Source organism: Halichoeres trimaculatus, unplaced genomic scaffold, assembly GCF_033239565.1.
Source record: "Halichoeres trimaculatus isolate MK-OKI-2021-1 unplaced genomic scaffold, fHalTri1.1 fHalTri1_scaffold_19, whole genome shotgun sequence".
NCBI classification, from domain to species: domain Eukaryota; kingdom Metazoa; phylum Chordata; class Actinopteri; order Labriformes; family Labridae; genus Halichoeres; species Halichoeres trimaculatus.
In genome coordinates, this window is record NW_027437197.1 from 5,304,975 (window position 1) to 5,328,391 (window position 23,417).

The 23,417-nt window shown below is 38.9% G+C and overlaps 1 protein-coding gene across 1 annotated transcript in view; it reads right to left on the reverse strand.

Moving 5' to 3' along the window:
* The window catches only part of LOC141808154 (contactin-associated protein-like 5), a 41,942-nt gene that overhangs the window by 16,759 nt on the left and 1,766 nt on the right, over positions 1–23,417 (reverse strand). Inside the window, exons 2-6 of the mRNA XM_074694552.1 lie at positions 6,275–6,385; positions 5,994–6,187; positions 2,787–2,934; positions 2,499–2,702; positions 1,875–2,059 (exon numbers count right to left, since the gene is read on the reverse strand). Of these exons, the coding sequence (XP_074550653.1) occupies positions 1,875–2,059; positions 2,499–2,702; positions 2,787–2,934; positions 5,994–6,187; positions 6,275–6,385 (842 nt within the window). The remainder of the gene's footprint in view (positions 1–1,874; positions 2,060–2,498; positions 2,703–2,786; positions 2,935–5,993; positions 6,188–6,274; positions 6,386–23,417) is intronic.

A 23,417-nucleotide genomic window follows, 5' to 3' on the forward strand; every position in this document is an offset into this window, starting at 1 on the left:
CTGGATTGAAAATGTTGGACAGTATTTCAGGTTTCCATGAGAGGAGAGCAGTGGCGTGCACAGACTTTTTGAAAAGGCGCAAAAGATAAAGAGGAACATACAGCTGAAGAGAGCCCCAAGATCCGTGTGTTTTCAGCGGGAATTTAAGACACGTTTAAATGTCATATAAATGACCCAGTAGAGCTTTAAAACAATGTAAGCAGTAGGGGTCTGAGATTTTGCTGAGGGCTGCACAGGACTTTAACATTTTTAAAAGGAAACTTAAAACTTACCTTTTTAGTCTAGCTTCACTGCAAAAAAGTGAAATTTTATCCAGTGTTTTTGTCTTATTTTTGGCAAAATTGTCTTATTATTCTTGATTTGATTGACATTCAACTGGTCCTTAGAGAGAAAAATGACTTATTTCAAGTTATTTAAAGAGAAAAAAAATAGGTCTGAATTGCCTAAAACAAGTAAAACACACAATCTGCCAATGGAGCAAGAGAAATTTGCTTTAAAACTAGAATAATGTCTTCATACTAATTACTTTTCTCTTGTTCCATTGGCAGATATTTTTTTACTTGTTACAAGCAATTCAGACCTCATTTTTTGTCTTCAAATAACTTGACATAAAACGTTTTTCTGGACTGATCAGGTGAATGTGGCTCATATGACGTCTAAAAAGACATTTTTTCACTGAAAATAAGATAAAAATACTTGATAAGATTTCAGCTTTTCGCAGTGTAGTTATTTATCTAAACAAGTTTGAATCTTTTTCTTCTTCTTTGTAAAGGCATATAATCTTGATCTTTCAGTTCAATATTCATTTATTTATTTTTGTCAGTTCTAACTTAATTATTTATCGTATTTACTGCACTGCTTCTTTTAGCTTTTAATTCTTTATTTTAAAGATTTAGTTTATATCATTTTCTCTTTTACTGCTCTAGTCTTTCAATATTTTATGGTCCTATTACTTTCTTTTAATTTGGTAGTTTCATTTTCTTTTTTTGAGTTTAACATTTTACTTTTCTTCAATGTTTCTTCATTATAGTCTCCAAATAGTTTCCTATGTTCCACATCTGCACTGATTTTAATGACATTGTGTTCAACTTGTGCGCTAAGGGTGTGGGTTGGTGTTTGGGGTAGAGGTTTATGGACTGATGTGTGCACTTATGGAGGTTGTCGGGTCTCTTATAATAATAATAATAATAATAATAATAATAATAATAATAATAATAATAATAATAATAATAATAATAATAATAATAATAATAATAATAATGATAATAATAATAATTTTTCATTATTATTATTATCATTATTATTATTATTATTATTATTATTATTATTATTATTATTATTATTATTATTCTCTTTTTGGCTATTATTATTTTTATTATATTATTATATTGTCATTATTTATTTATCATTATCATTGCTTTTTTAATATAATGGCTTTTATTATTATTATTATTATTATTATTATTATTATTATTATTATTATAATTATTATCATTATTATTATTATTATTATCATTATTATATTGTCATTATCTTTAAAATTTTAAATGTTATTTTTATGTTAATTAATTTATTTTTTATTTACTTCTTGTTTTCTTTTGTCAAACACTTTAGGTTGCCACTGTTGTGTATGAAAAGTGCTTTATAAACACAGCCTCATTGATTGATTGAATGTTTTTGTGTTTTGGCTCCTGAGTGAGCATTTATTGTGCATTTTAGCGTCCTGGCCCCCAAGAGTTTTCTTTACTCAGAGCTTTTCAATCATTGTGCCATTAGGAGCGGGGCCAGCCTCCCCCCCGGCCCTCTCTGTGCACACCACTGGTCTGAGGCACTGACAGAGTCACATGACATCCACCTGGGAAGATCACACTGACCTCATAGTCGACCTCCAGCGAGTCTCCCTCCCCTCTGGTGGTGAAATGCTGTGTGTGCGAGTCCACGGTCAAGTTGACTTGTTTATTGAAGCGCTCGATGAGGACAGAGTGCCAGTGCTGGTCGTCCAGCAGAGAGCCGACCGTGACGGCGACTCGACTGCTGCTGAACCTCAGCCGCGTGTCGTCTGGTGCAAACACACAAAGGAACAATGAAGCTTCACATGTTCTAAAAACAGACAGTTTTGTTTGATCCAGACTTAAATGAGTTGATTTCAGAGGTTAAAAGCAGACATGATCTTTTCTTTAAAATCCTTTTAACACAGTTATTCAGAAAAACAGTCTTTTCAGTCGTTTTCCTTTTAGTATCTGCTGGGAAAAACATCACACCCAGCTGAAAACCTCTTCATAAAGCAAATGCCAAACTGTGACCAGACTCTGGATGAAACATGGATAAACAGGTGACCTAAGTGAGACACTAATCCTGGATTTAGCTTCCTGCGGAGGCCCCCGATCTGTGAAGAGCTCTGTGAGGATGATAGTGGCGTGCTATCACATCTCCCATCAAGCTTACACAGTTCATCATCTCAGGGAGCGTTAATCTGCGCAGGTGTTGGTGTGTCTCACCCAGGTTGAGGTAAAGAGCCAGTTTTCCTCGGTGGAGCTCCAGGGTGATGTAGTCACCCCTCTGCCCCTCCCCGTGCAGCAACACCCCCTCCGCCTGCCGACTCTTGAAGCGCAGAGAGATCACATCTTTCACCGTCGACATCGACTTCTGGTTGAAGCGATAGAGCAGGGAGCTCCTGCCGTCAAAATCTGCGACGTCGGACTCTGAAACAGAGAGAGATCAGGATGAAAACGAGTTGAGTGTAAACCTTTGTTCTCTTGGTTTTATGGAAATAGTTTCTCACTCACTGTAGGAGCAGCCGTACAGCTCCACCCTGAGGCCCAGCCAGCCGCTCGGGTTCCAGTCCAGAGGGACGAAGCGCAGGAACCGAGTCCTCACAGAGGGAGACAGCTTGTTCTGCACCAGGGCCTCGGAGTTCACGTTCCCCAGGAACATCTGAAAGACACAGGGACAGAAGGACCGAGCTGATTTCATCCAATATAAAAAGAATCCACCATCCAAACCCACGTCTCAGGAGCGCCTGTGATGGGGCGGCGTCAGGAGGCCGAGGTCTCCCTGATGGGTTTGGGTTTTTGTTTTTACTTGGATGAAAGTCTGAGTTTCTGCTTCATGAGATTTCTTTCTGGTCTCTTCATCATTTTATTTCCCCAATGACGTGGCTCCCATTTCTCTTTTCTGTCGGGTCAAAGTATTTTTTCTGTATCAATCTGATAAAATCTTTGTAGAGTTTTACTTCCACTGCAACTTTTAGGACACAGGAGGGCCCGTTTTTATCTTCTTTTATTAGTTTCCCAAACTGTGGCCCCGGTTCTTGGGGTCCTCTTCCTGGGGAAACATAACGCAGGTTTGGTCTGGCTTGTGCTTTGTTTTGCAGCAAATAACTAAGATTACCAAGTATTTTTGTCTTATTTCAGTAAAAATGTATATTAAGACTAAATATGAGCCACATTCACCTGACCATTCCAGGAAAAAAGTCTTATTACAAGTTTCTTACTAAGATACTGTTGTAACCTTAAAAGGATAGTTCAGTTTTTTTGAAGTGGGGTTGTATGAGCTCTATGTGACCACTAAGGACATTAGATACAGTAGAAAGTTGTCTCCTCTCCCTCAGTAAGACACAGACTTTAATCGATGGTGACGAGGAAATAGGCGCTAACAGGAACCGTACCAGATTCAAAGGCTATTTTCTCTGCCTACAAGAACTAAAATCAAAAAGTAATACCACAGTTTAAGAGTACGCTACATAAAATATTTTTTAAGTGCATTAAGTCTTGATCTTGATGTCCAGTGTCCGCAGATGTTTCCTCTGTATTCCTTTCAGTCGCCATCTGTAGCAGCTCCTCTTCTGTGTGCTCCGGTTCATACAGGTATCCTTTTGGTTCCAAAGTGAATGGATCTTCATTGTCGCTGTCATAGTCACTCATTTTGAATTTCCTACGCTGCCTCACAATCCTTAGAGTACAAACAAAAGAATTACGATACTTGATCAAACTTACACGAGGCTAAAACCAGCGCTCGAAGCATAGCTTGTTTACATTCCCTACAGCTGAAAGGAGGAGGGGGGACGGAGCGCACTAGCGCTGCGCAGAAGGACACATGACCAGTTAGTTAGGTCCGGATACATGTTAATATTTCCAAAGACTTAATGCACTTAAAAAATATTTTATGTAGCGCACTCTTAAACTGTGGTATTACTTTTTGATTTTAGTTCTTGTAGGCAGAGAAAATAGCCTTTGAATTTGGTACCGTCTGTCCCTGTTAGCGCCTATTTCCTCTTCACCATCGATTACAGTTTGTGTCTTACTGAGGGAGAGGAGACAACTTTCTACTGTATCTAATGTCCTTAGTGGTCACAAAGAGCTCATACAACCCCACTTCAAAAAAACTGAACTATCCCTTTAACAAGCACATTTCTCTTACACCACTGGCAGATTTACTTTTACTTATAATAAGCAACTCAGAGCTCATTTTTGTCTTAAAATAACTTGAAATAATACATAGTTCTGGACTGGTCATGTTGATGTGGTTTATATTAAGTCTAAAAAGACATTTTTTTTTTCCCGAAAAATCACATAAAATTACTTGAAAGGATTTCAGGGTTTTGCAGTGTAAAAATCAGAATGTCAATTAAATTCTTTTTGTAAAAGAAAAAACATCTGGTTGGTCACACTTCACAGTCTGCTCCTCTCTCTGGTTTTTCCAGCAAACCCTCTGATATCTGGAACCAGAAATATCAAACATGTCTGATATTTACGACCCCAGATCTCGCTGTACAATTGTCATATTGACGTCGTCTATTAGTTGCAAACCATATCCCCAGTTGGCTCTGAAATCATCTGGTGTGTAGTTTCTTTCTGGAAACATTTAATGACATTTTACCTCTCGCTTTGTTCAATAATCCCCATCTTTGTGTGCCTATAACACTCCTCTTCCTACACACCTTTCAGACTCAGTTAACACTCATTAAAGCAAAAAGCAATAAGTGACTGAAAATGAATCTTCCTGATTTAAATCCGTTTCTGTTTGTTCCTGATTAAACTGGTGAGCGCTCCGCTCTGTCTGTCTGTCTTTGTGTCAGCGCTATTATTAGCTTCACTTTATTACATCAGTAAATATACACAGCCTCAGGGTGAACCTGAATAAACAGAAAACACCCACTGAAGCGTCTGTTTCCTGTCAGCGTGGCAGAGGTTTGATCGACTTAAAGCAGGGAGCAGAGCTGACGCTAAAATCCTGATTTTAACATCGTCTGTGTGACCGACAGGGATGTTTTCATACATGATCATTCAACAGGAGGCCGTACACTCTCCTGTGCTTTCACTCGAGGTGTGTGTGTGTGTGTGTGAGCAGGTGTAGTCTGCAGACAGGAAACAGGAGCTGCTGCTCCTCATTATCCTCCTCAGGCTCCTCTGAGCTCTTACCTTTGAACCTCTGCTGTTTAAAATGTCAGACACAGGCCAATTAATCTGGCACACACACACACACTGAACACACACACACACACTCACTCACACAGCTGCCTAATGAGCTGACAGTTGTTGTGATGCTGATTTAAACATGGAGGGATGTATAATGTCAGTCAGGCTCTGTGAAGGCGTCTTTAATTGCGGTTTGGACTCTCAGCGTCAGGATCTACATCTGATTATTTCTGCCGGCTTCACTCATGACACGATGAGTTTTTACACCAGATTTTTACCGCGACATGTAAGACAAACCCTCTCTTTTTAAGTCAGGTGTAAGTCTTTCTTTTCTGTTTACTGTAGATTGTTTGGACGTTGTATTAATACACACTTCCTGCTCACAGGCATGTCCCAGGTGATGAACCCTGACCCTGATGGACTGGGAATTCAGTGGTCTCTTGCTTGTCTTCTGAAGGTAATCTGTAAGCAGGAAACAACCTGCAGACACTCTCCCCTACACCACCACGTCTGCATCATAACACCACCTGAAGGCGCAGCAGCCTGGTGTAGCTGTAATCTCAGTCTCAGACTCACCCCTCCCCCGTCCTCCTGTCTGTACTGCCTCCACACCTGGCCTGTGTCGCTGTACAGCAGCAGGTACCGGCTCACCCAGTCTGAGCTGGCAGAGCGCCCCTGTGTGGCCACAGCTGTCACCTCCACCTGCTCCCTGAGGTCCACCTGCAACCAGGGCTCCCGGTCTGTCACCATGGGGGACCAGCCTCCTGCTCCTGGAGGGGGGGGACAGAGAGGAGGTCTGTTAATGTCAGCGTGTGTGTCTGTGTTGTGTTTGATACAGCAGGTCTGAAGAGACTCACCGTCTCTCCTGTTGATCTTGGCGTTGTGAGCTGCAGAGCTGAAGGACGACTGAGACGAGCTCCTGAAGGAGGACTGTGGTAATGAGGACACCAACGGGCTGTTACAGTTATCTGAGGAGGACACAGGAAAATCTTTGAGACTTTCAAAATTAACTCAAAGAATAGAGGTCTTATTGAGCTCTCCATCTCCAGACACGATACTCTGTGACGCTATATTTCAGCTCAGTGAATTTTATTCTAATCTGCTGGACGGAGACGCGCCAACAAGATGGCTAGCTGGAAGAACGGAATCTCCTAGTGGTCGAAGTGCAGAAATGCAGGCATCTGTATGACTCTTCACACAGAGATCACCGTGATAACCGAGTGGTAAATACTTAATAGCGTGAAATTGCGGCCACTCTCGGTAGAGAAGAGATATCGGTTTAAACGACCTGAAAAAATCTCTGGGGCAGATCTGTTATGTTGTAAACAAAGGCAAACTTCTTGTACTCTCGTGTAGTGCTTTGGTAGATGTATGTTTGTGATACACCGCCCCCTGCAGTTTGGGAAATGACACCAACGGACGCAGCGCGGATCTCGTGCGTCTCATTTCTACGTGTCATGTTCGTACGGAAAGCATAACAGAGCCTTAAATGTTTAAGATTTCTAAATATTTTGCTAAGATTGCTTAAAATTTAGTTCTGATATCTAAATACTTAACAATGATTTCTAAAAATTTCATAATGATTTCTAAATATGTAGCTAATATGCAAATTCAAAGTTCCGTCCACCGGAAGCACCAAAATAAAAGTTTGAGGAAACGACTAAGCCAAGCGGGATCCTGAGACTGCTAAACGAATTAACAGAGATTACCAGTAGGGCCATTTTGGATGTTATTCAGAGTTCCTCAAGCTCGACTTCTTCGATGTCCGCCAAAGGATCTTAAACAGTGCCATCACAGCACTTGGTACATTTCTTATCTAACAGCTAATTTAATCCTTTGTGTTTGATGTTGTTACCTTTATTTTGGTGCTTCCAGTGGGCGGAGCTGTAAATTTGCATATTACCTTAATGTTGAGAATTTGTACCTTAAGATTTTTGAAATCTTGGCAAAAAATTTAGAAATTCTGACTAAAAATTTAGTACTAGTCAAATGTTAAGAAATATTACCTAAATATTTTGTATTAGCTAAATATTTAAAATCTTAACTTAATATTTAGTATCAGCTTGATATTTAAAATCTGAGCTAAATATTTAGTATTAGCTAAATATTTAAAACCTTAGTTAAATATTCAGTATTAGCTTATCTATATCTATATATTTAATTAAGATTTGGTAAATATTGAGTATTAGCTACATGTATAAAAATCTTGGCTAAATATTTAAAATCTTAGCTAATTATTTATCATTAGCTTAATATTTAGATACCCTTACTAAACATAAAGAATGTAAACTAAATTTTCCGAAATATAGCTAAATATTTAGAATCAAGACATTTTTTTTATAACATTTAACATTTATATTTCATTTTTGGCAGGTATATTTCACAAACTTTTCTCTGAATCTGTATAAAAAAAGTGATGTTTTAGATTTAGATGTAAAGATATCTTGAAGTTATTTGTAACGTGTGCATCTTCTCAATCGGTGCCCTATAAGAGACAGCTGTTCACATCCTTAACCATCATCTCCAAACCAGCATCACGACCAAGCGGCAACCTCCGGTCTAAGAATATGAGACAATGTGGAAGTGCTAAAATCTGCTGTTTCTCCAGTGTTTGCTTGAGGCTGGCTCCAGAAGTACAGGAAGTCACATACACACCAAGCCAAAAAAAAAGCTGTTTTCAAAGCAGAAATTAACCTATTTACAGCCTGGTTCAAAAAACGTCTCCTGTCTGAGTCAAGTTTACTATCAGCACACACTGTACAGGGGCTATATTTTTTTTAACTCGGTCGTTCAGAGGAAATTAAGATCGTGAGCTCGCCCAACCTTTTGTCCGCTTTCTGTTTGTGTTGTGAGTGAAATTTCCATACTTTGAGTATAAAACAATCCCACTTTTTGAGATGCACTTAAAGATCACAAAATCTAGTATCTGGGTTTATACGATGACGTATTTTGTAAGTTTACAGGTTGGTGCAGATTCTGTGATTTATACGTTGTGGGATTTCAAACCATTTTACCGATGTTTATAATTTTCTTTGACCACAGCTCAGCATCAGTGGAGAGGAAATCACAGCTTGAGCCAAATCTGGATCTACTATTATCAGATATTAAATCTACTATCAGTAGACATTAATCTACCGTCATTAGACGTTAAATCTATCAGTGTCATCTGTCGGGTCAGAATGCCATGTCCAGTTTTTGCCAAATCAGTGTTAACATGAGCTGTTTTAAATCTGTTTGCCCTCATAAAGCAGATCTGATGTCTCCAACTGGGTAAACCTTTGAGTTCATGCTGGCTCAGTCATTGGTATATCTTTATCTTCTGAGCCATCCTGAATACATTTTCTTTCCTTTAACCCTGAAAGATGGAATTCACAACCTTTGTTTGTCATTCCTAAAAAGCCTTAAAGTGTTTTTTAACCCAGAACAATTTACGCTCTGATTCTAAATTGTAAAACTTCGTAAGCCTGAATGTAATTGAGTTACGAGTAAAAGATTTGGATGCAGTTTTTACGTCCTCACACAGCAAATTGGACCCCGACTTCCTGGAAAACCAGCGTAAAACTCTCCATGGCATCCAATGTGTCGTTAAGCAGACCCATGCAGCCGTAACTGTCAGTCTCTGCGGGCTCTATAACTGATTCACCATGTGTGAAAGGTGCAGGTTTTATACCTCCTGTGTGCTGTCACTCACACAGACTACCGTCTGCAGGCTGATCCACTGTCACCTCCTCTCTGTGGGATAATAGGAAATCCAGCACAGTCCAGAATGTGATTGTGTTTTCAGCACACTCTCTATGCAAAGCTGCAAGTTTCAAATCTCATATTCACGCCGGCAGAGAGGAGCACAAACACCAGGGTGTGGAAATCTCTGTGACACGAAACCACAAAAGATGGAGGGAGAAGGAGAGACTCGAGAGCGTCTGTTTGTAAGAAGAGGCTGAAGTCACATGGGGGACCACAGTCAGACCTCCGGAGGGTTTCATTGTTCCAGTTCGAGGTAAAAATAATAACAGACTCCACCCCGCTTCCTGTGCTGATCTCTGTGGACAGCAGTGAGGCTGCATTCAGAGATGGATGACTGTTTCAGACGGTGAGCTTTGTGCTTTTTCGCTTCTCAGATGATATCAAGTAAACAAAAGGCTCTATGGAGGCTGTGGAGTTTTATCACTTCAAAAAGCCTTCCTCTGGTGTCCCTCAGGGCTGTATTCCAGTCCCCCTGTAGTTTAGTCGGTACACAGATCTGTTACTGGTCTCCTCCTGCTTTATTATCAACACATATGCTGATGGTACAGGCATTAAAACGACGGAAAAACACAAATGAAGCTTTGCTAAACTTTCTGATGTAACAGTTAAAGTGCTGTTGAGCTATTTTAAGACATTTCTCTTGTTTTAGAGCTTTTCAGAAATATGTTATTCACAAAGTCACTCACTTACACAGCAAACAAGTCCTGATGATAAATCAAACGAAAATGAAACTTAAGCCCAAACGGTTTGGTTTGCTTTGGCTCATATGGTGTCTTCTTGTAAAACTTCAGTGAGATACTCAGACACTGTATAACTTTAATAATCAGATCACCGTAAATAATGCATATTGTATTACTCCTCATTTTCTTTGATGTTTGTTTATTTAAGATTCTTTGATCACATGGTGTGTGCATGGAGTGGTGAGGGTTATCATAATTTGCAACTAATCTTCAAAGCCCTGTTTCCACCAAGCGGTTCAGTTCGGTTTGTCTCGGCATGGCACACGTCTAATCCCAGGACAGACCCCCTTCGCTGAAAGAAAGCTTGATTGTGCTTTGTATCAAAGAGCTTCGTGCCAATCACAGAGAGGACAAAATGCTGGATGTCTTCCAATCATTGCTCTTTGTTCACTGTGTCACATTTTTCTTCTTTGTTGGATTTACTAGCGGGCTACACTGTGTCGCGCAGCTATGGCGTCACACTATTATGTTACTGATGCAGCTATGGGCATCCAGTTTACACGCCGCCTGACACGAGGGGGCACCGTTGGCTGTGGAAATCCAAACAAGGCCAAACTCAACCGAGGCAACTTGTTCCAAACCGATCTGATCTAAACTGGACTGCCTGGTGGAAACGGGGCTTAAGTTTCATTTTCGTTGAAATCATCAGGACTTGTACCCTGTGTCGGTGAGTGACTTTGTGAGGCTTTTTTAGCGTTTAAGAAGGGTTTTGTGTCACACAGATACACAGTACACTGGAAAAAACTGAACTCCTATCAAGTGTTTTAGCTAACATTTTAGCTATAGGCTCATTTTTTAGCCTTTAGCTCCTATTATTGCCTTTAGCTCGTGTTTTATCCTAGTTTGTGTTTCAGCCTTTAGCTCGTGTTTTAACCTTTAGCTCATGTTTAAGCCTTTAGCCCCTGTTTTGGCTTTAGCGCTTGTTTCAGCCTTAAGCTCATATTTTGGCCTTAAGCTAAGTGTTAGCCTAGTTTGTGTTTCAGCCTAGTTTGTGTTTCAACCTAGTTTGTGTTTCAGCCTTTAGTTCATGTTTTAGCCTTAAGCTAAGTGTTAGCCTAGTTTGTGTTTAAGCCTTGTTTGTGTTTCAACCTAGTTTGTGTTTCAGCCTTTAGCTCCTGTTTTGGCTTTCGCTCATGTTTTAGCCTAGTTTGTGTTTCAGCCTTTAGTTCATGTTTTAGCCTGAAGCTCGTGTTTCAGCCTTTAGTTCATGTTTTAGCCTGAAGCTCGTGTTTCAGCCTTTAGTTCATGTTTAATACTTTAGCTCGTGTTTTAGCCTGTAGTTTCTGTTTTAGCCTTTAGGTTGTGTTTTAGCCTTTAGTTCATGTTTTAGACTTTATCTTGTGTTTTAGCCTTTAGCTCATGTTTAAGCCTTTAGCTCCTGTTTTGGCTTTAGCTTGTGTTTTAGCCTGTAGTTTCTGTTTTAGCCTTTAGTTCATGTTTTAGCCTTTATCTTGTGTTTTAGCCTTAGGTTTGTATGTTAGCCTTTAGTTTGCCGTTACTTTTGTCTTATTTTCAGTAAAAAATGTCTTTTTAGACTTAATATGAGCCACATTCACTTGACCAGCCCAGAAAATGTCTTGCTTCAAGTTATTTAAAGACAAAAATGAAGTTTAATTTGCTTATAAAAAAATCTGCCAATGGAACAACAGAAAACTCACTTGAAGTAGGACATTATTCTAGCTTTAAGCACATTTTCGAGGAAATTTCTCTTGTTCCTTTGGCAGATTTTTTCAACTTGTTACAAGCAATTCAGATCTCATTTTTGTCCCTAAATAACTTGAAACAAGACATTTTCCTGGGCTGACCAGTTGAATGTGGCTCATATTAAGTATAACAAGACAATTTTAACCCAAAATGAGACAAAAACACTTGAGAAGATCTCAGCTTTTTGCAGTGTGCCTTTATTGAAGCTAATTTTGAGTTTTCTTTGTGTTTATGTTGCAAGTTTACAACCTATTTAACTGACTTAAATAACAACCTAACCTATAGAGTAGGGAAACGTTTGTTGTGTGTACTTGTGGCCAATAAAGGTGAGAAGAAAAGGAGACGAGTTGTTTGCGCCGTACTTGTTCTGAGTGCCCTTCCTGAAGGAGTTTATTGACTTATAGGAAGTGTAGTTCAGTAAAATCTGGACAGACACAGCCGCCCTCCTCTTCTCCTGCTTCACTTTAAAGCGTCCATGTGCTGACGGCGAGCGATCAGCCTAAAAGCTTCACCTCAGACGCTCTGTAGGTTTTTATTTTGATCTCATGGTCTCGGATGTAAAATCTGCCACTTTGAGCTACATGACAAACTGGGGAAGAGCTTTATTTGGCTTTTTTTTTCATTGCTTCAGCTTTTATTTTTTTATAGACCTGTCTGATATGTTTGTATTTCTCTGGGTCCCTTCACAGGGCAGCTATAACTCTGAGAGATTATCTGCAGTGACCTGATGAGCTGTTAGAGGAGCTTTTTGCCGCCAGATTCTCTCTGCCCTTCTGCTTACCTCATGTTTTTGAGGAAAACAGCAAAAATCAATCTGTCGCTGTATTTTGCCTTTAATGTGTTTTCTGTTCGCCCATTTGGAGCACTGAGACGCCATAAACGGGTCATCTCTGTCGATGGTTTTCCTCAGCCTGCAGGTGCTCTGACGTTTAACCCTCATCTTTGCTCCTTGCGCTTTCCCGCCTTGATTGCTCTCGCCTCTGTCTTGTTATCCCTGATTGTCTGTGTGTATTACCCCCGAGTGTGTGACAGTTTGTTATGTTTCCTCGTTAGTTCTTCTACTGTCCGACCTATACCTGCCCTGTTTGCCTGCCTCTTTTTTTTTTTTTCAGATTTGTTTTCTCTCCTGGTATTGATTACCTGCACACCAACCCTAGACTGTTAAAATAAACTCTGTCTTTTCACTGCATCCTGCCCTTTGTGAGCCTGCATTTTTGGGTCGATATATCCGTCTGGTTGTGTTACTTTCTGCCTCATTTGTGCAGAATTAACGGCTGCAGAAGCTACACAAACATTTTGATATGTGTAAGACATTCAGAGATGCATTAGCGATTCCTCGACTGCAGCCGTCCAAACAGGAAACAGTGGAGTATCAAGTCCAACATTATCTTCAGCTGGTCTGGTGATATTATCGTTAATAACACATTGTACACAGTCAGACTCCAGCAGGGTTTACTGCAGACTGTGGCGAGCAGACCGTGAATCTGCAGCGTCTCTGTGGGTCTCAGTTTAACACACAGAGTGATATTTCCCCACAGAGAGGATGGATCAGAGCTCATAAAAACCCCTCCTGTGTGTCCGTCTGTGAGTCAGCAGCTGAGTTTGGAGGATTTTCCTGGATTTGTGATTCTGGATCCGAGACAGAGTGTGTTAGAGAGCCAGCTGCTCCATCAGATTAACAGATTACTGAATTATGAGCTGAAATCTGACTCCGGCTGCTGATCACATCAAACTGACCCTGATCACAAACTTCTCACATTGATTGTTGCAAACTTACAAAGCTGTAAAGAAAAACATCTTTAAGATATTTAAAATGTTATCTTTAAGAGGCAAAAAGCTCTGTGTGCAGATTTTTCTTGTAGGGGAGAAAAGTTGGATGATTCTGACTGAAAGTGACTGACACAGAGCAGATAAAGACGATTCAGCTCCTCCATTCATCCAGGGGACAATGCCACATTGTGTACCAGCATACAGCCCTTGACAACAGCTCAGGAATACAGGACGTGATAAAGTGTCGCACCCAGCAGCAATGTGAATGTGGGAGGTCATGTATACAGCAGTGAGCAAAAAAAGAAACAACAGCAACAACGAAAGTGTAGCAAGACAAAAAAAGACGCCCAGAACGACAGGAAAGAGGAAGAGGAATAAAAAAAGATGACATCAAGAAATGTTTTGTTTTAAGCATAAATAAAGTGTGTTCCCTCCTGACCCATTCTGCCTCAAACAGCTGCAGTGATTAACTCTGATCCCTGGCACCAACATTAATGATTCAGACGTTATTCACACATTTAGATTAACAGGATTAATGTTCATTATCAGGCGGATGCTGGCGGCTCTCTGCAGGCTCTGCATCTGTCACCAGAGAGCGTTTCTCCGTGTCTTTGCTGTTTCTGTACAGAGACGCAGAGACATGGACGGACATTGATTATCAACACCTCATTCACAGAGAGGACAGAGTCTCCCAGCGGACCGTGAATGCACCATTCTCATTTTGTTAGTTTGCGTTTATGAGACACAGGAGCGACGAGATTTGGAAGACGGTGAAATGAGAAACTTGACAGAAACAAGACATGCGAGACAAATCAGACGGTGTTGAAAAGACATGAGAGACGTGAGAGACGTGGAAGAATCTGACAGACGAGATAGTTACAAAAGACATCAGGGACTCAACAGGAATGAGACGTTTCAAAGAGAAACCTTGAGAAGGAAACAAAGCAAGATTGGCAATTTCTAAAGTAATTGTGCTTTGAATGGGAGGAAGAGGCAGCACGCGCTGTAATACAGAACGATGGAAACGTTTAATAATGAAGTATTGTCTGAAAATTAATATATGCAAAGCACCATGAGTGGTATGCATACAAGTATGAGTAGAGTAATTTTAGTAGTAGTCTGAGTAGTATAAGATGATTGGCTACCAATATGAGTATTATGAGAAGTATGCCCAGAAGTATGGTAAGTTGAGCAGTTTGAGTATTATGAGTAGTAGTATGCTAAGTAGTGTTGGTAAAATGAGAAGTAGTAGGCATGCTTTAGGTAGTATGCATTGTAGTATGAATAGTATGGGTGTCTATGCAAGAGAAATATGCGTAGTAGTTTCAGAAGTAAACATTGTAGAATGATTAGTTAATATGGTTGTATACCTAGTCGTATGAGTAATAAGAGAAGTAGACCTAGTATTACGAGTAGCATGCATAGTAGTACAAGTATCATGCCTTGTAGTCCCAGTAGTATAAGTAGTATGCTAAGTAGTACGGGAAGCATGAGTAGAAGTATGAGTGGTATAGGTAGTTTGTATTGAACAATAAGTAGCATGGGTTTGTAAGAGAAATATGCCTAGTAGTTTAAGTAGTATACATAGAAGTATGAGTAGTTAATATGGTAGTATGCCTTAAAAGATGAGTAATTAAAGAAGAAGGCCAATCAGTACCCATAGTGCTATGGGTAGTATAAGCAGTATGAGAAGAATGCCTAGTAGTATGAGTAGTACACAAAGTGGTATACATAGAAGACATGATAGTTTGCCTAGTAGTATTGGTAATAACAGGTGTAGACCTAGTATTATGAGGAGTTTGCATAGGAGTACAAGTATTATTTCTTGTAGTATGGGTAATATGGGAAGTGTGCTAAGTAGCATGCTAAGAACTTTGGGTAGCATGAGTAGGAGTTTGAGTAGTATAGGTAGTATGTATGGGTTTGTAAGAGAAGTATGCCTAGTAGTTTGAGTAGTATCCATTGTAGTATGAGTAGTAAATATGGTAGTATGCCTTGAAGTATGAGTAATAAGAGAAGTACATCTAGTGGTCAGATCAGTATGTATAGTGCTTTAAGTAGTTTTAGCAGTATGAGAAGTATGTTTTGTAGTATGAGTAGTAAACATAGTAGTTTATGCAGTAAACTTGATAGTTTGCCTAGTTGTATAAGTATTAAGAAAAGAAGACCAAGAAGTAGGCATAGTAGTATAAGTATTATTATTTGTAGTATAAGTAGTATAAGTAGTAGACATGATAGTATGCCTAATCGCATAATTAATAAAAGAAGTAGACCTAGTATTAAGAGTAGTATGCATAGTAGTTCAAGTATTATGCCATTTAATAGTGTGAGTAGTACGCTTAGTAGTATGGGTAGTATGAGTAGTAGTATGAGTGGTTATGGAAGTATGTGCAGTAGCATGAGTAGTATGAGCGGTATGCCCATTATTTTGAATAGTACAGTTAGAATGGTATAGTTTTGGATTGAGTAGTATTAGTAGTATGAGATAAACTCATGCTATAGCTAAAGTAAGAGTATTATGAGAAATATGCCTTGCAGTATGGTAAGTTGAGTTGTATGAGCAGTTGTGTGAGTATTATGGGTAGTAGTATTAAAGTGTGCCTAGTAGTATGAGTAGTTTACATGGTAGTATGATAAGTATACATGGTAGTTTCAGTAGTACAGTAAAATGACTTGTTGTATGAGTAATAAAAGAATGAGACCGAGTAGTATGAGTACTATGCTTAGTAGTGCTAATAGCATGGCTTGTTGTATGAGTATTATGAGTAGTAGGAAAAGTATGCTGAGTAGTATGGTTTGTATAAGTGGTGTGGAATGAGTGTTAAAGGTAGTATTTCCACTTTTATGTGTAGTAGTACGATTAGTATTATTTGCCTGGATGGGTAGAAGAATGAATAGTATGAGTAATATGCCTGGAAATATGAGTAGGATACGTATTTTCAATAGTAGTATGAGTAATATGCAAAGCAGTATGAGAAATATGAGCAGTAGTTTTGGCAGGTATGAGCAGCACAAGAAGAATCAAAGAGATAAAATAATTAATTTACATTAAATTAAAGGCATGAGACGAGTGAAAGACATGAAATTCATGAGAGAGGAGAATCTTAGGAGACATGAGACCTGACAGGGACAACAGATCACAGAGACGGGAGCGGCCGTTTAGCCTGAACCGTGACAGATACAGGTCAAAGAGCTGTCTGTCCTCCCACAGACGACGCTGTGGACAGCAGGACGTCCGCAGGCTGTGTGATCAAATCAACGTTGACTGATCCCTTATCGGACATATTTTGCTTTTTACAGCAGATTAAACAGGAGGCAGAGAGTCAGTCTGTGAGAGCGTTTCTGTCTCAGCGTTCAGCCTTCGTGCCTGTAAATCTCTGTCACACTGATCACTGATTTATGGCATCAATGCTAATCTAAAACAGGCAGAAAAATCAGATTAATCTGAACAAAACATCTGATAACTCCAGGTTATCGGAAAATATCCACAGATAAGCTGTGAAATGAAGTTAATCTGTCTTTAACGACAGAGCTGAACATGCTGAGGCTTAATGTGATGAGGCTGTTTTAAGTTCATTATGGATTGAAATGTAATCTGTTCAAGCACAGGAGTTGAGAATTATTCATACTGCGTATGAACCCAGAATATTTCTCCTTGCCTTGTATAATCCATTTTACCTGTTGACATTCTGAATTACAGATAAATATGATGGTGCTGTTAGTGTGACGGTAATTCAGTGAGTATTTTCTAATCTTCTGTCAGCACTTGTGTGTTTTCTCCGCACGTGTCCTGAATCCTCAGCTCCTCTGCGCGTCTGCTTTGAGTTTTATATTTCTGGTGGAAAACACAAGAGGGGAGAAGCTGCTCATCTATCTGCTGATAACGTCATCCTCTCCTCACAAACATGGACTCCCACAGTGGGAGCTCAAAGACTCAGTGAGCAGGAATAATCTGAAGAGAGTGTGCTCACTGAGCTCATTACAGCATTAAATATTAACTCAGAAAAGCACCAGTACCAAAACTGGAACAATGCAGAAACAAAGTGTGAAAATTGGAGAGGTAGGAAACGGAAAGTTAGAAATAATTAAAAAAAAAAAAAAAACAGCAAGAAATTTGAACAATGCATCAAAAAACAAGCCCAAAATAAAGATGTTGTTGTCTGAAAATTAGAATGATAGGGATAAGAACAGGCAGGGGAGTACAAAGCTGGCATAAGTGATAAAAGGTTTTATAACAGCAAGGATAAGACTGGAAAAATACAGAAAATCACAAGTTATGAAATTGGACCGATACAGAGATGAAGTGAAGAGTAAAGTGAAACAATACAGAGAAAAACAAGTTATTGATTGATTCAAGGGGGACCAGCAGAGAAATTGGAGGAATACAGAGGAGCAAAAGAAAGAAAAATGGAAAAAAGAGTTAAACTCAGTGAAAATACTAACTCTGCCAGACTCCATGTGTCTGAAACAGTCTGACTGTAAAGTCGGACGCTGATAGATGCACCCACCCTCCCCCCGCCGTTGTTTGTGAGGGGTAAACATCAGGCTGTGAGCTCAGTGTTTCCTCCGAGCTCACGGCGTCAGAGGCTCAGCAGCAGCATGAATGAGTAATGCAGCTGTCACTTCACTTCTCCTCATCAGCTTGCATCACCGTGCTGCTACACCTTCAACGCACCACCCATATAAACTACCGCTACACTCAACACAAGCAGGTGTCATGGCCGCCCTCAGAGAGCAGATACAGGGCAGGGGAGGAGAGGATGTCGCCGCTGTGGGGCCTGGAAACTCAGATGCTGGATACAGATCTACGGTGGCCACAGAGGGCAAAACACTGGCAGGTATCCAGGAACAGAACCTGGTCTATCACTGCATACAGGTGATCCTGAGTTCTGAGAGTTGTTTTTGTTTTTGTTTCCTGCAAAATCACCACAAGAGGCACTTCAGGGAAATGCTACAAAAGGGGCAGAGGTGATCAGGATCAGCATGTGTTTTTTTTTTTACAGCTTATCACAAACCGCATTCTTACCCTCATCATGCAAATCACCCATGAAATAAGTTGTATGTACTAGGGATGAGCTTATCTGATACACTGACCAGTATTTGTGCCTGACATGGCTATTTTTGGAGGATTGGATAGCATCGAATTTTGTTACGTGATCAGGACCGATCCAGTTTTCATGTGTTTTCAGTCACGCTTTACGGCTGCTGTAAAACAGTGTCTTGCAACATTTGTATAGTGAGTAGAGGTGGGTGAATCGATCCAAATATCGACGATACTGATACCAACGTTGATATTGATATCGCAGCACCAGGGGAACAAGCAAGCAGACTCCAAAAAAAAAGTTTGTTCAAAACTTTTTTATATAACTTTTGTTCTGGTTTGGTAATTCTTTATACTTGACTATTAAAAAAAATGAGTGCAATAATGGGAGAACATTTATTTATATCTTTTTTTTTTTTTTGTATTGTCTGTTTTTGTTTTAATTTTACCTTAAAGTGATAATTTTTGCACTCTATTTTCTTAAAACAATTCTACACAACAATGCTTTGGGAAAAATTTGTTTTCTTACTGTCGTATTTTTTCCAAACATAAATGTTTATTATAACACAAAAGTAATTTGTTGTCACCTTTAAACTTTGCACAAATTCTGTCCTAGGTTTTAACAATATAATCAAAAGGAAAAAATCACAAAAAACACCTTAAGGTCTGCAGTTTGATGATTCATCAACGTAAAATATTACAAAATATCAGTATCGGTATCGGCGATACTGGCCCTGTATTTACTTGGTATCGGATTGATATCAAAATTCCCAGTATCGCCCACTTCTAATAGTGAGCGTTGTAAAGAATCACCAAACGGAGTATGAATTTCTTAGAGAAAGGTATTGGTATCGGATCAGTATCAGCAAAATAAATAATAAAAAAATTGGATCAGAAGTCAAAATATCTCTAGCATGTACCTTTTTTCCTTAGCTTAATAAAAAGCAGAAAATAGCTCAACAATGACCTTTGATTGGACACTGGACTCTTCGAGAAGCACGCTAATAACACTTCACTCCTGCAGCCAAACAGTGTCTAAAACCAGCTCACAACAGTCACTTCAAGCTCCAAGAGGAAAAAAGAGAACTTGGAGAACTCTTGGCCCAATTAAAAAAAAAAGGACTGTGCAGCTTTTTCACTTGCTTAACCTCTGCAAATGAACCAAAATTGCACCAAATAATTCACAAAGCACACGGTAAGGGTCTTATACTCCACAAACTGTGCTGCAGAGCAAATGGTGTCTCTGTGCATCACTGGTGTTTGCATTTAAATGAGCTGTTACGCATTCGTTTGGAGCAAAAAAAGCTCTTTTATATGCAAATGATCCTCATGATTAAATGTACAATCCAACCTCTGGATGACCTAGAAATAAAACACCCAAGCACAGAGTCAGTTAATAATGCTAAGACATTGCTGTTATTATAACAATAACCAGGGGTTAGATCAGTCTGAGGCTACACACACATACAAGCTGAGCCGTGTCTTTTGAGATGATAAGATCTTCCTCTGTCCATGTGGACCGTCGTATGAGAGCTCGCAGCACAGCTCTGTGCAGCACACAGAGAGGAATCAAGAGCTGGAGGAGATGAAACACCAACACTTCTCAGAGCTCCACAGTCTGATGGTGATACAGTTAGCTCCACAGCTACCTGAACCTACAGCAGCAACACTCACCAGACACTCCTCCATGAAACGACCCAGCTTCTCTGAATCCACACAGTCGACTCTTAGAGTGTGTTTAGAAAAATCATGCCTGCAGATGCGCTAGGCTAAGGTGTGCCAGGAAGCCATGAAGCTTCTTCTCCAAACACACAACAAAACAAACAATTTCAACTCTGGCGCCCTCTCCAGGCCTGGGGCTCATCTGTTTAATAAATCAGTTTGCAACAATTTTTTTATTCATTTGTTTTCTGTTTTTTTTTTTAACTTAACTTTTCATCACATGTGGGTTTTCACATTTTGTTGTTGTTGTAGTTTTTGTAGCATTTTAACCCTCTGTTACATGAAATATGAAAGCCTGTGTCAAGATTTTTTTTCTTTAAGTGTGTTTATTCTTCTAAGGACATGAATTTTATTTTCTTTTTTTTTTTCGTTTATTTTTTCATTTTTTTCCTCAATTAATTAATTAATTAATTTTATTTTATCTATTTATTTATTTTATTCTATTTTATTTTTTACTTTTTTATTATTATTTTTCTTTTTATTTATTTATTTATTTTTTATTTAATTTTATTTTTCTTTATTTAATTTTTTTTTTTTTTTTTGTCAGGAAGTAACAGACATGTCCACTCCAGTGGACCTCATGTGCCTGAGCATTATTCAGCATAAAACAGTATGAGCTTGATGTTAAAATAGATTATTTTTTGGGGGTATTCCATGAATAAATATTTATTTTGATGCTTTGCAAAATATTTTAACTTTGTATATTTGATTTGCTTTTTAACAATCTGATGGATGTCCGTGACTTTCTAAATAATTAAATTAAATTAAATTAAATTAAATTAAATTAAATTAAATTAAATTAAATTAAATTAAATTAAATTAAATTTCAAAAGGTGTAAAAAAAAAAAAAATCCATGACGTAAGTAGAATAATAATACTTGAGGGAAAAAAACCTAATTGAGGCTGATATGCATTTCCATTGTGGAAACCGCTGCATTTAGGAGAAAATGACTCTTAATAGCTTTCCACTACAGTCAGCAGAGGGTTAAATCATCTGCAGCATGTCTTCAATGTTATATAACTGTTGCATTTTTTTATTCAAAAATATCTTGAACCTGCTACTGTTGGAAATATTTTAGGTCTCTGGAGTGAGTTTTGTCCCCTGTAGGCTACCATACAGACAGGAAAAAAGAGGGGAAAAGAGGTCTTTCTTTCCACGTCTTCTTGATTTAAGTATAACAGACTTTCACCGTGAAATCTGCTTCAGGCACTTTGAGTCCAACACAAACTCTCGCCCACTCAGTGTCTACGTGTCACCAAACTGACTGTCAGCAACCTGCATTCAAGAGAACACCTGGAGCTGAGTCACAGACTAACTCTATGTTGTGTCACAAAGTTTAACCTCAAAAAGCAGAAAGATATTCTGTCAGAGTCTGAGACGACGAGTTGGTCCTCCATTTCGGATGTCAATCTGAGTTTATGCGCTGACTTTTGTTGCCAAAGCTGTTTGTTTGCCTTCCCTCTTCAGTCAGCGGGCTTTGTGATTAGCTATCGTCGTTTTCAACGTGACAATCCGCAGAATGTGTGCTCAGCTGTCCTCAGGGCTCACTCCACAGAACGGGATTTATGATTGCAAATATTGAGCCTGTTTAATATTTACCATGTAAGGTCGAAGTGGCTCTAATCGTGGGGAGTACAGAGTGGGAGGAACAAGCAGCAGATGTTCGAACCATGATCATGGAGGATGGGCCTAAACCAGAAGACCAAAACACCTCACCTTACAGGAATCTGGAAAGATAATCTCCAGACCCATCAGGAGCCAGACTTTTACTGACTTCTGTCAGATGGAGGCCTAAAATAGTCCCATTATCCTGTGATGTGTACCACACTTTCCTGAGACTGAGTCATGACAGATCAGCATGGATCCAAGCGGAGTCTCTGACGCATCAAGGCCGAGTTAAATTAAAATCCAAGCATTTTATGAATCTGTCAGCTTTCTGTTCTGTTTAATTATAACTCGTATTAAACTGTGAGACCTTTGAACGGCTGTTTTTAAAGCTTGAAGTGAACTCTCCGACCTGTGAATGCTTCTGTCTTCACAGTTTAACAGCTGGAGATATAAAACATTCATTTTATGCATCCTGTGAATTCATGTTTTATTCCTGCAAACACATTTCGACACCTGCGTTTTCTCTGGGAAGAAAACGTGTCCTTTAATTAACATCTCAAGAATCTGACAATAAAACTGACAGTAAAATACATTTTCTGTCAAAACAAACTGATTTTCTTTGTTGCTGGGGAAAAAAATCTCCTTCAATCCACCTCATCCTCCCTGATATGTTGGACTCGGTGTACCAGACTGCGATTCGTCTCATGTTCAGATTTCCACACACATCAGTGTGTCTCGAAGCCTGAATGGAGCTCTGACTGTCTTCCTTTATAAGACCATACAACGCGAGCTGCTTTCTTATTTATGTTCCTTACTGACTCCTAAAACCGTCAGCGGCTGTAACCTTCAGTCTCATGGACACATCCTGTTTGTCTTTGGTTTAAGGCCTTTTAATTTTCTCACCCCCTCATCCTGGTCTGAGCTAGAAGGTCATCTAAAACTGGATAATTTTATTAGTCTGGCGAATCGACCTACCGCTGCTTTCACACATCCTACAGCAGATTGCTCTGAGACTCAGCTGGTTTGTGTCATAGTTTGAGAGATTTTGTATCTGGAAGGTGATTTTCTGGGTAAAATAAAGGTTGGATAAAATGTCAGACTCACTCAGCTGACCCCATTCCTATGCTGATATTTAAAGAAAGGGTTTTTGCTTGATCTGCAGAAAAACGCAGATCAGTACACCTTACAGCTTGTACAGTTTTCTGTTTTTTGTTTTTATTTATTTATTTATTTATTTATTTTTATATATAGATTATTCTTAGTTCATTTTCTTTTCTTTTTTTTATTTATTTCTTTAACATAATGTTTAATTTTTATTTTGATTTGCCACAAAATAAAAATGATTCATTTTTTGGTCAGACATAGACCATTTAAACACATAAATATAAATTTATGAAGGGCAAGGACAGGAAAAAAAGGAAACAAAATAAATATTTAAATAAATTAATTTAAAAATAATTCAATAAATAAATAAATAAATAAATAAATAAATAAATAAATAAATAAATAAACTGTTTTTTTTTATTCTGGGTTTATAAATGTTGATTTTGGAGTTCCACAGGGGTCCTTACTGGGCCCACAACCATTTAACCTATTAATGAAATAAGTGCTGTTTCCTGCACTTTGCAGTTTCTTTTGTTTGTTGTCACAAATATTTTCTGCTCTAGGAG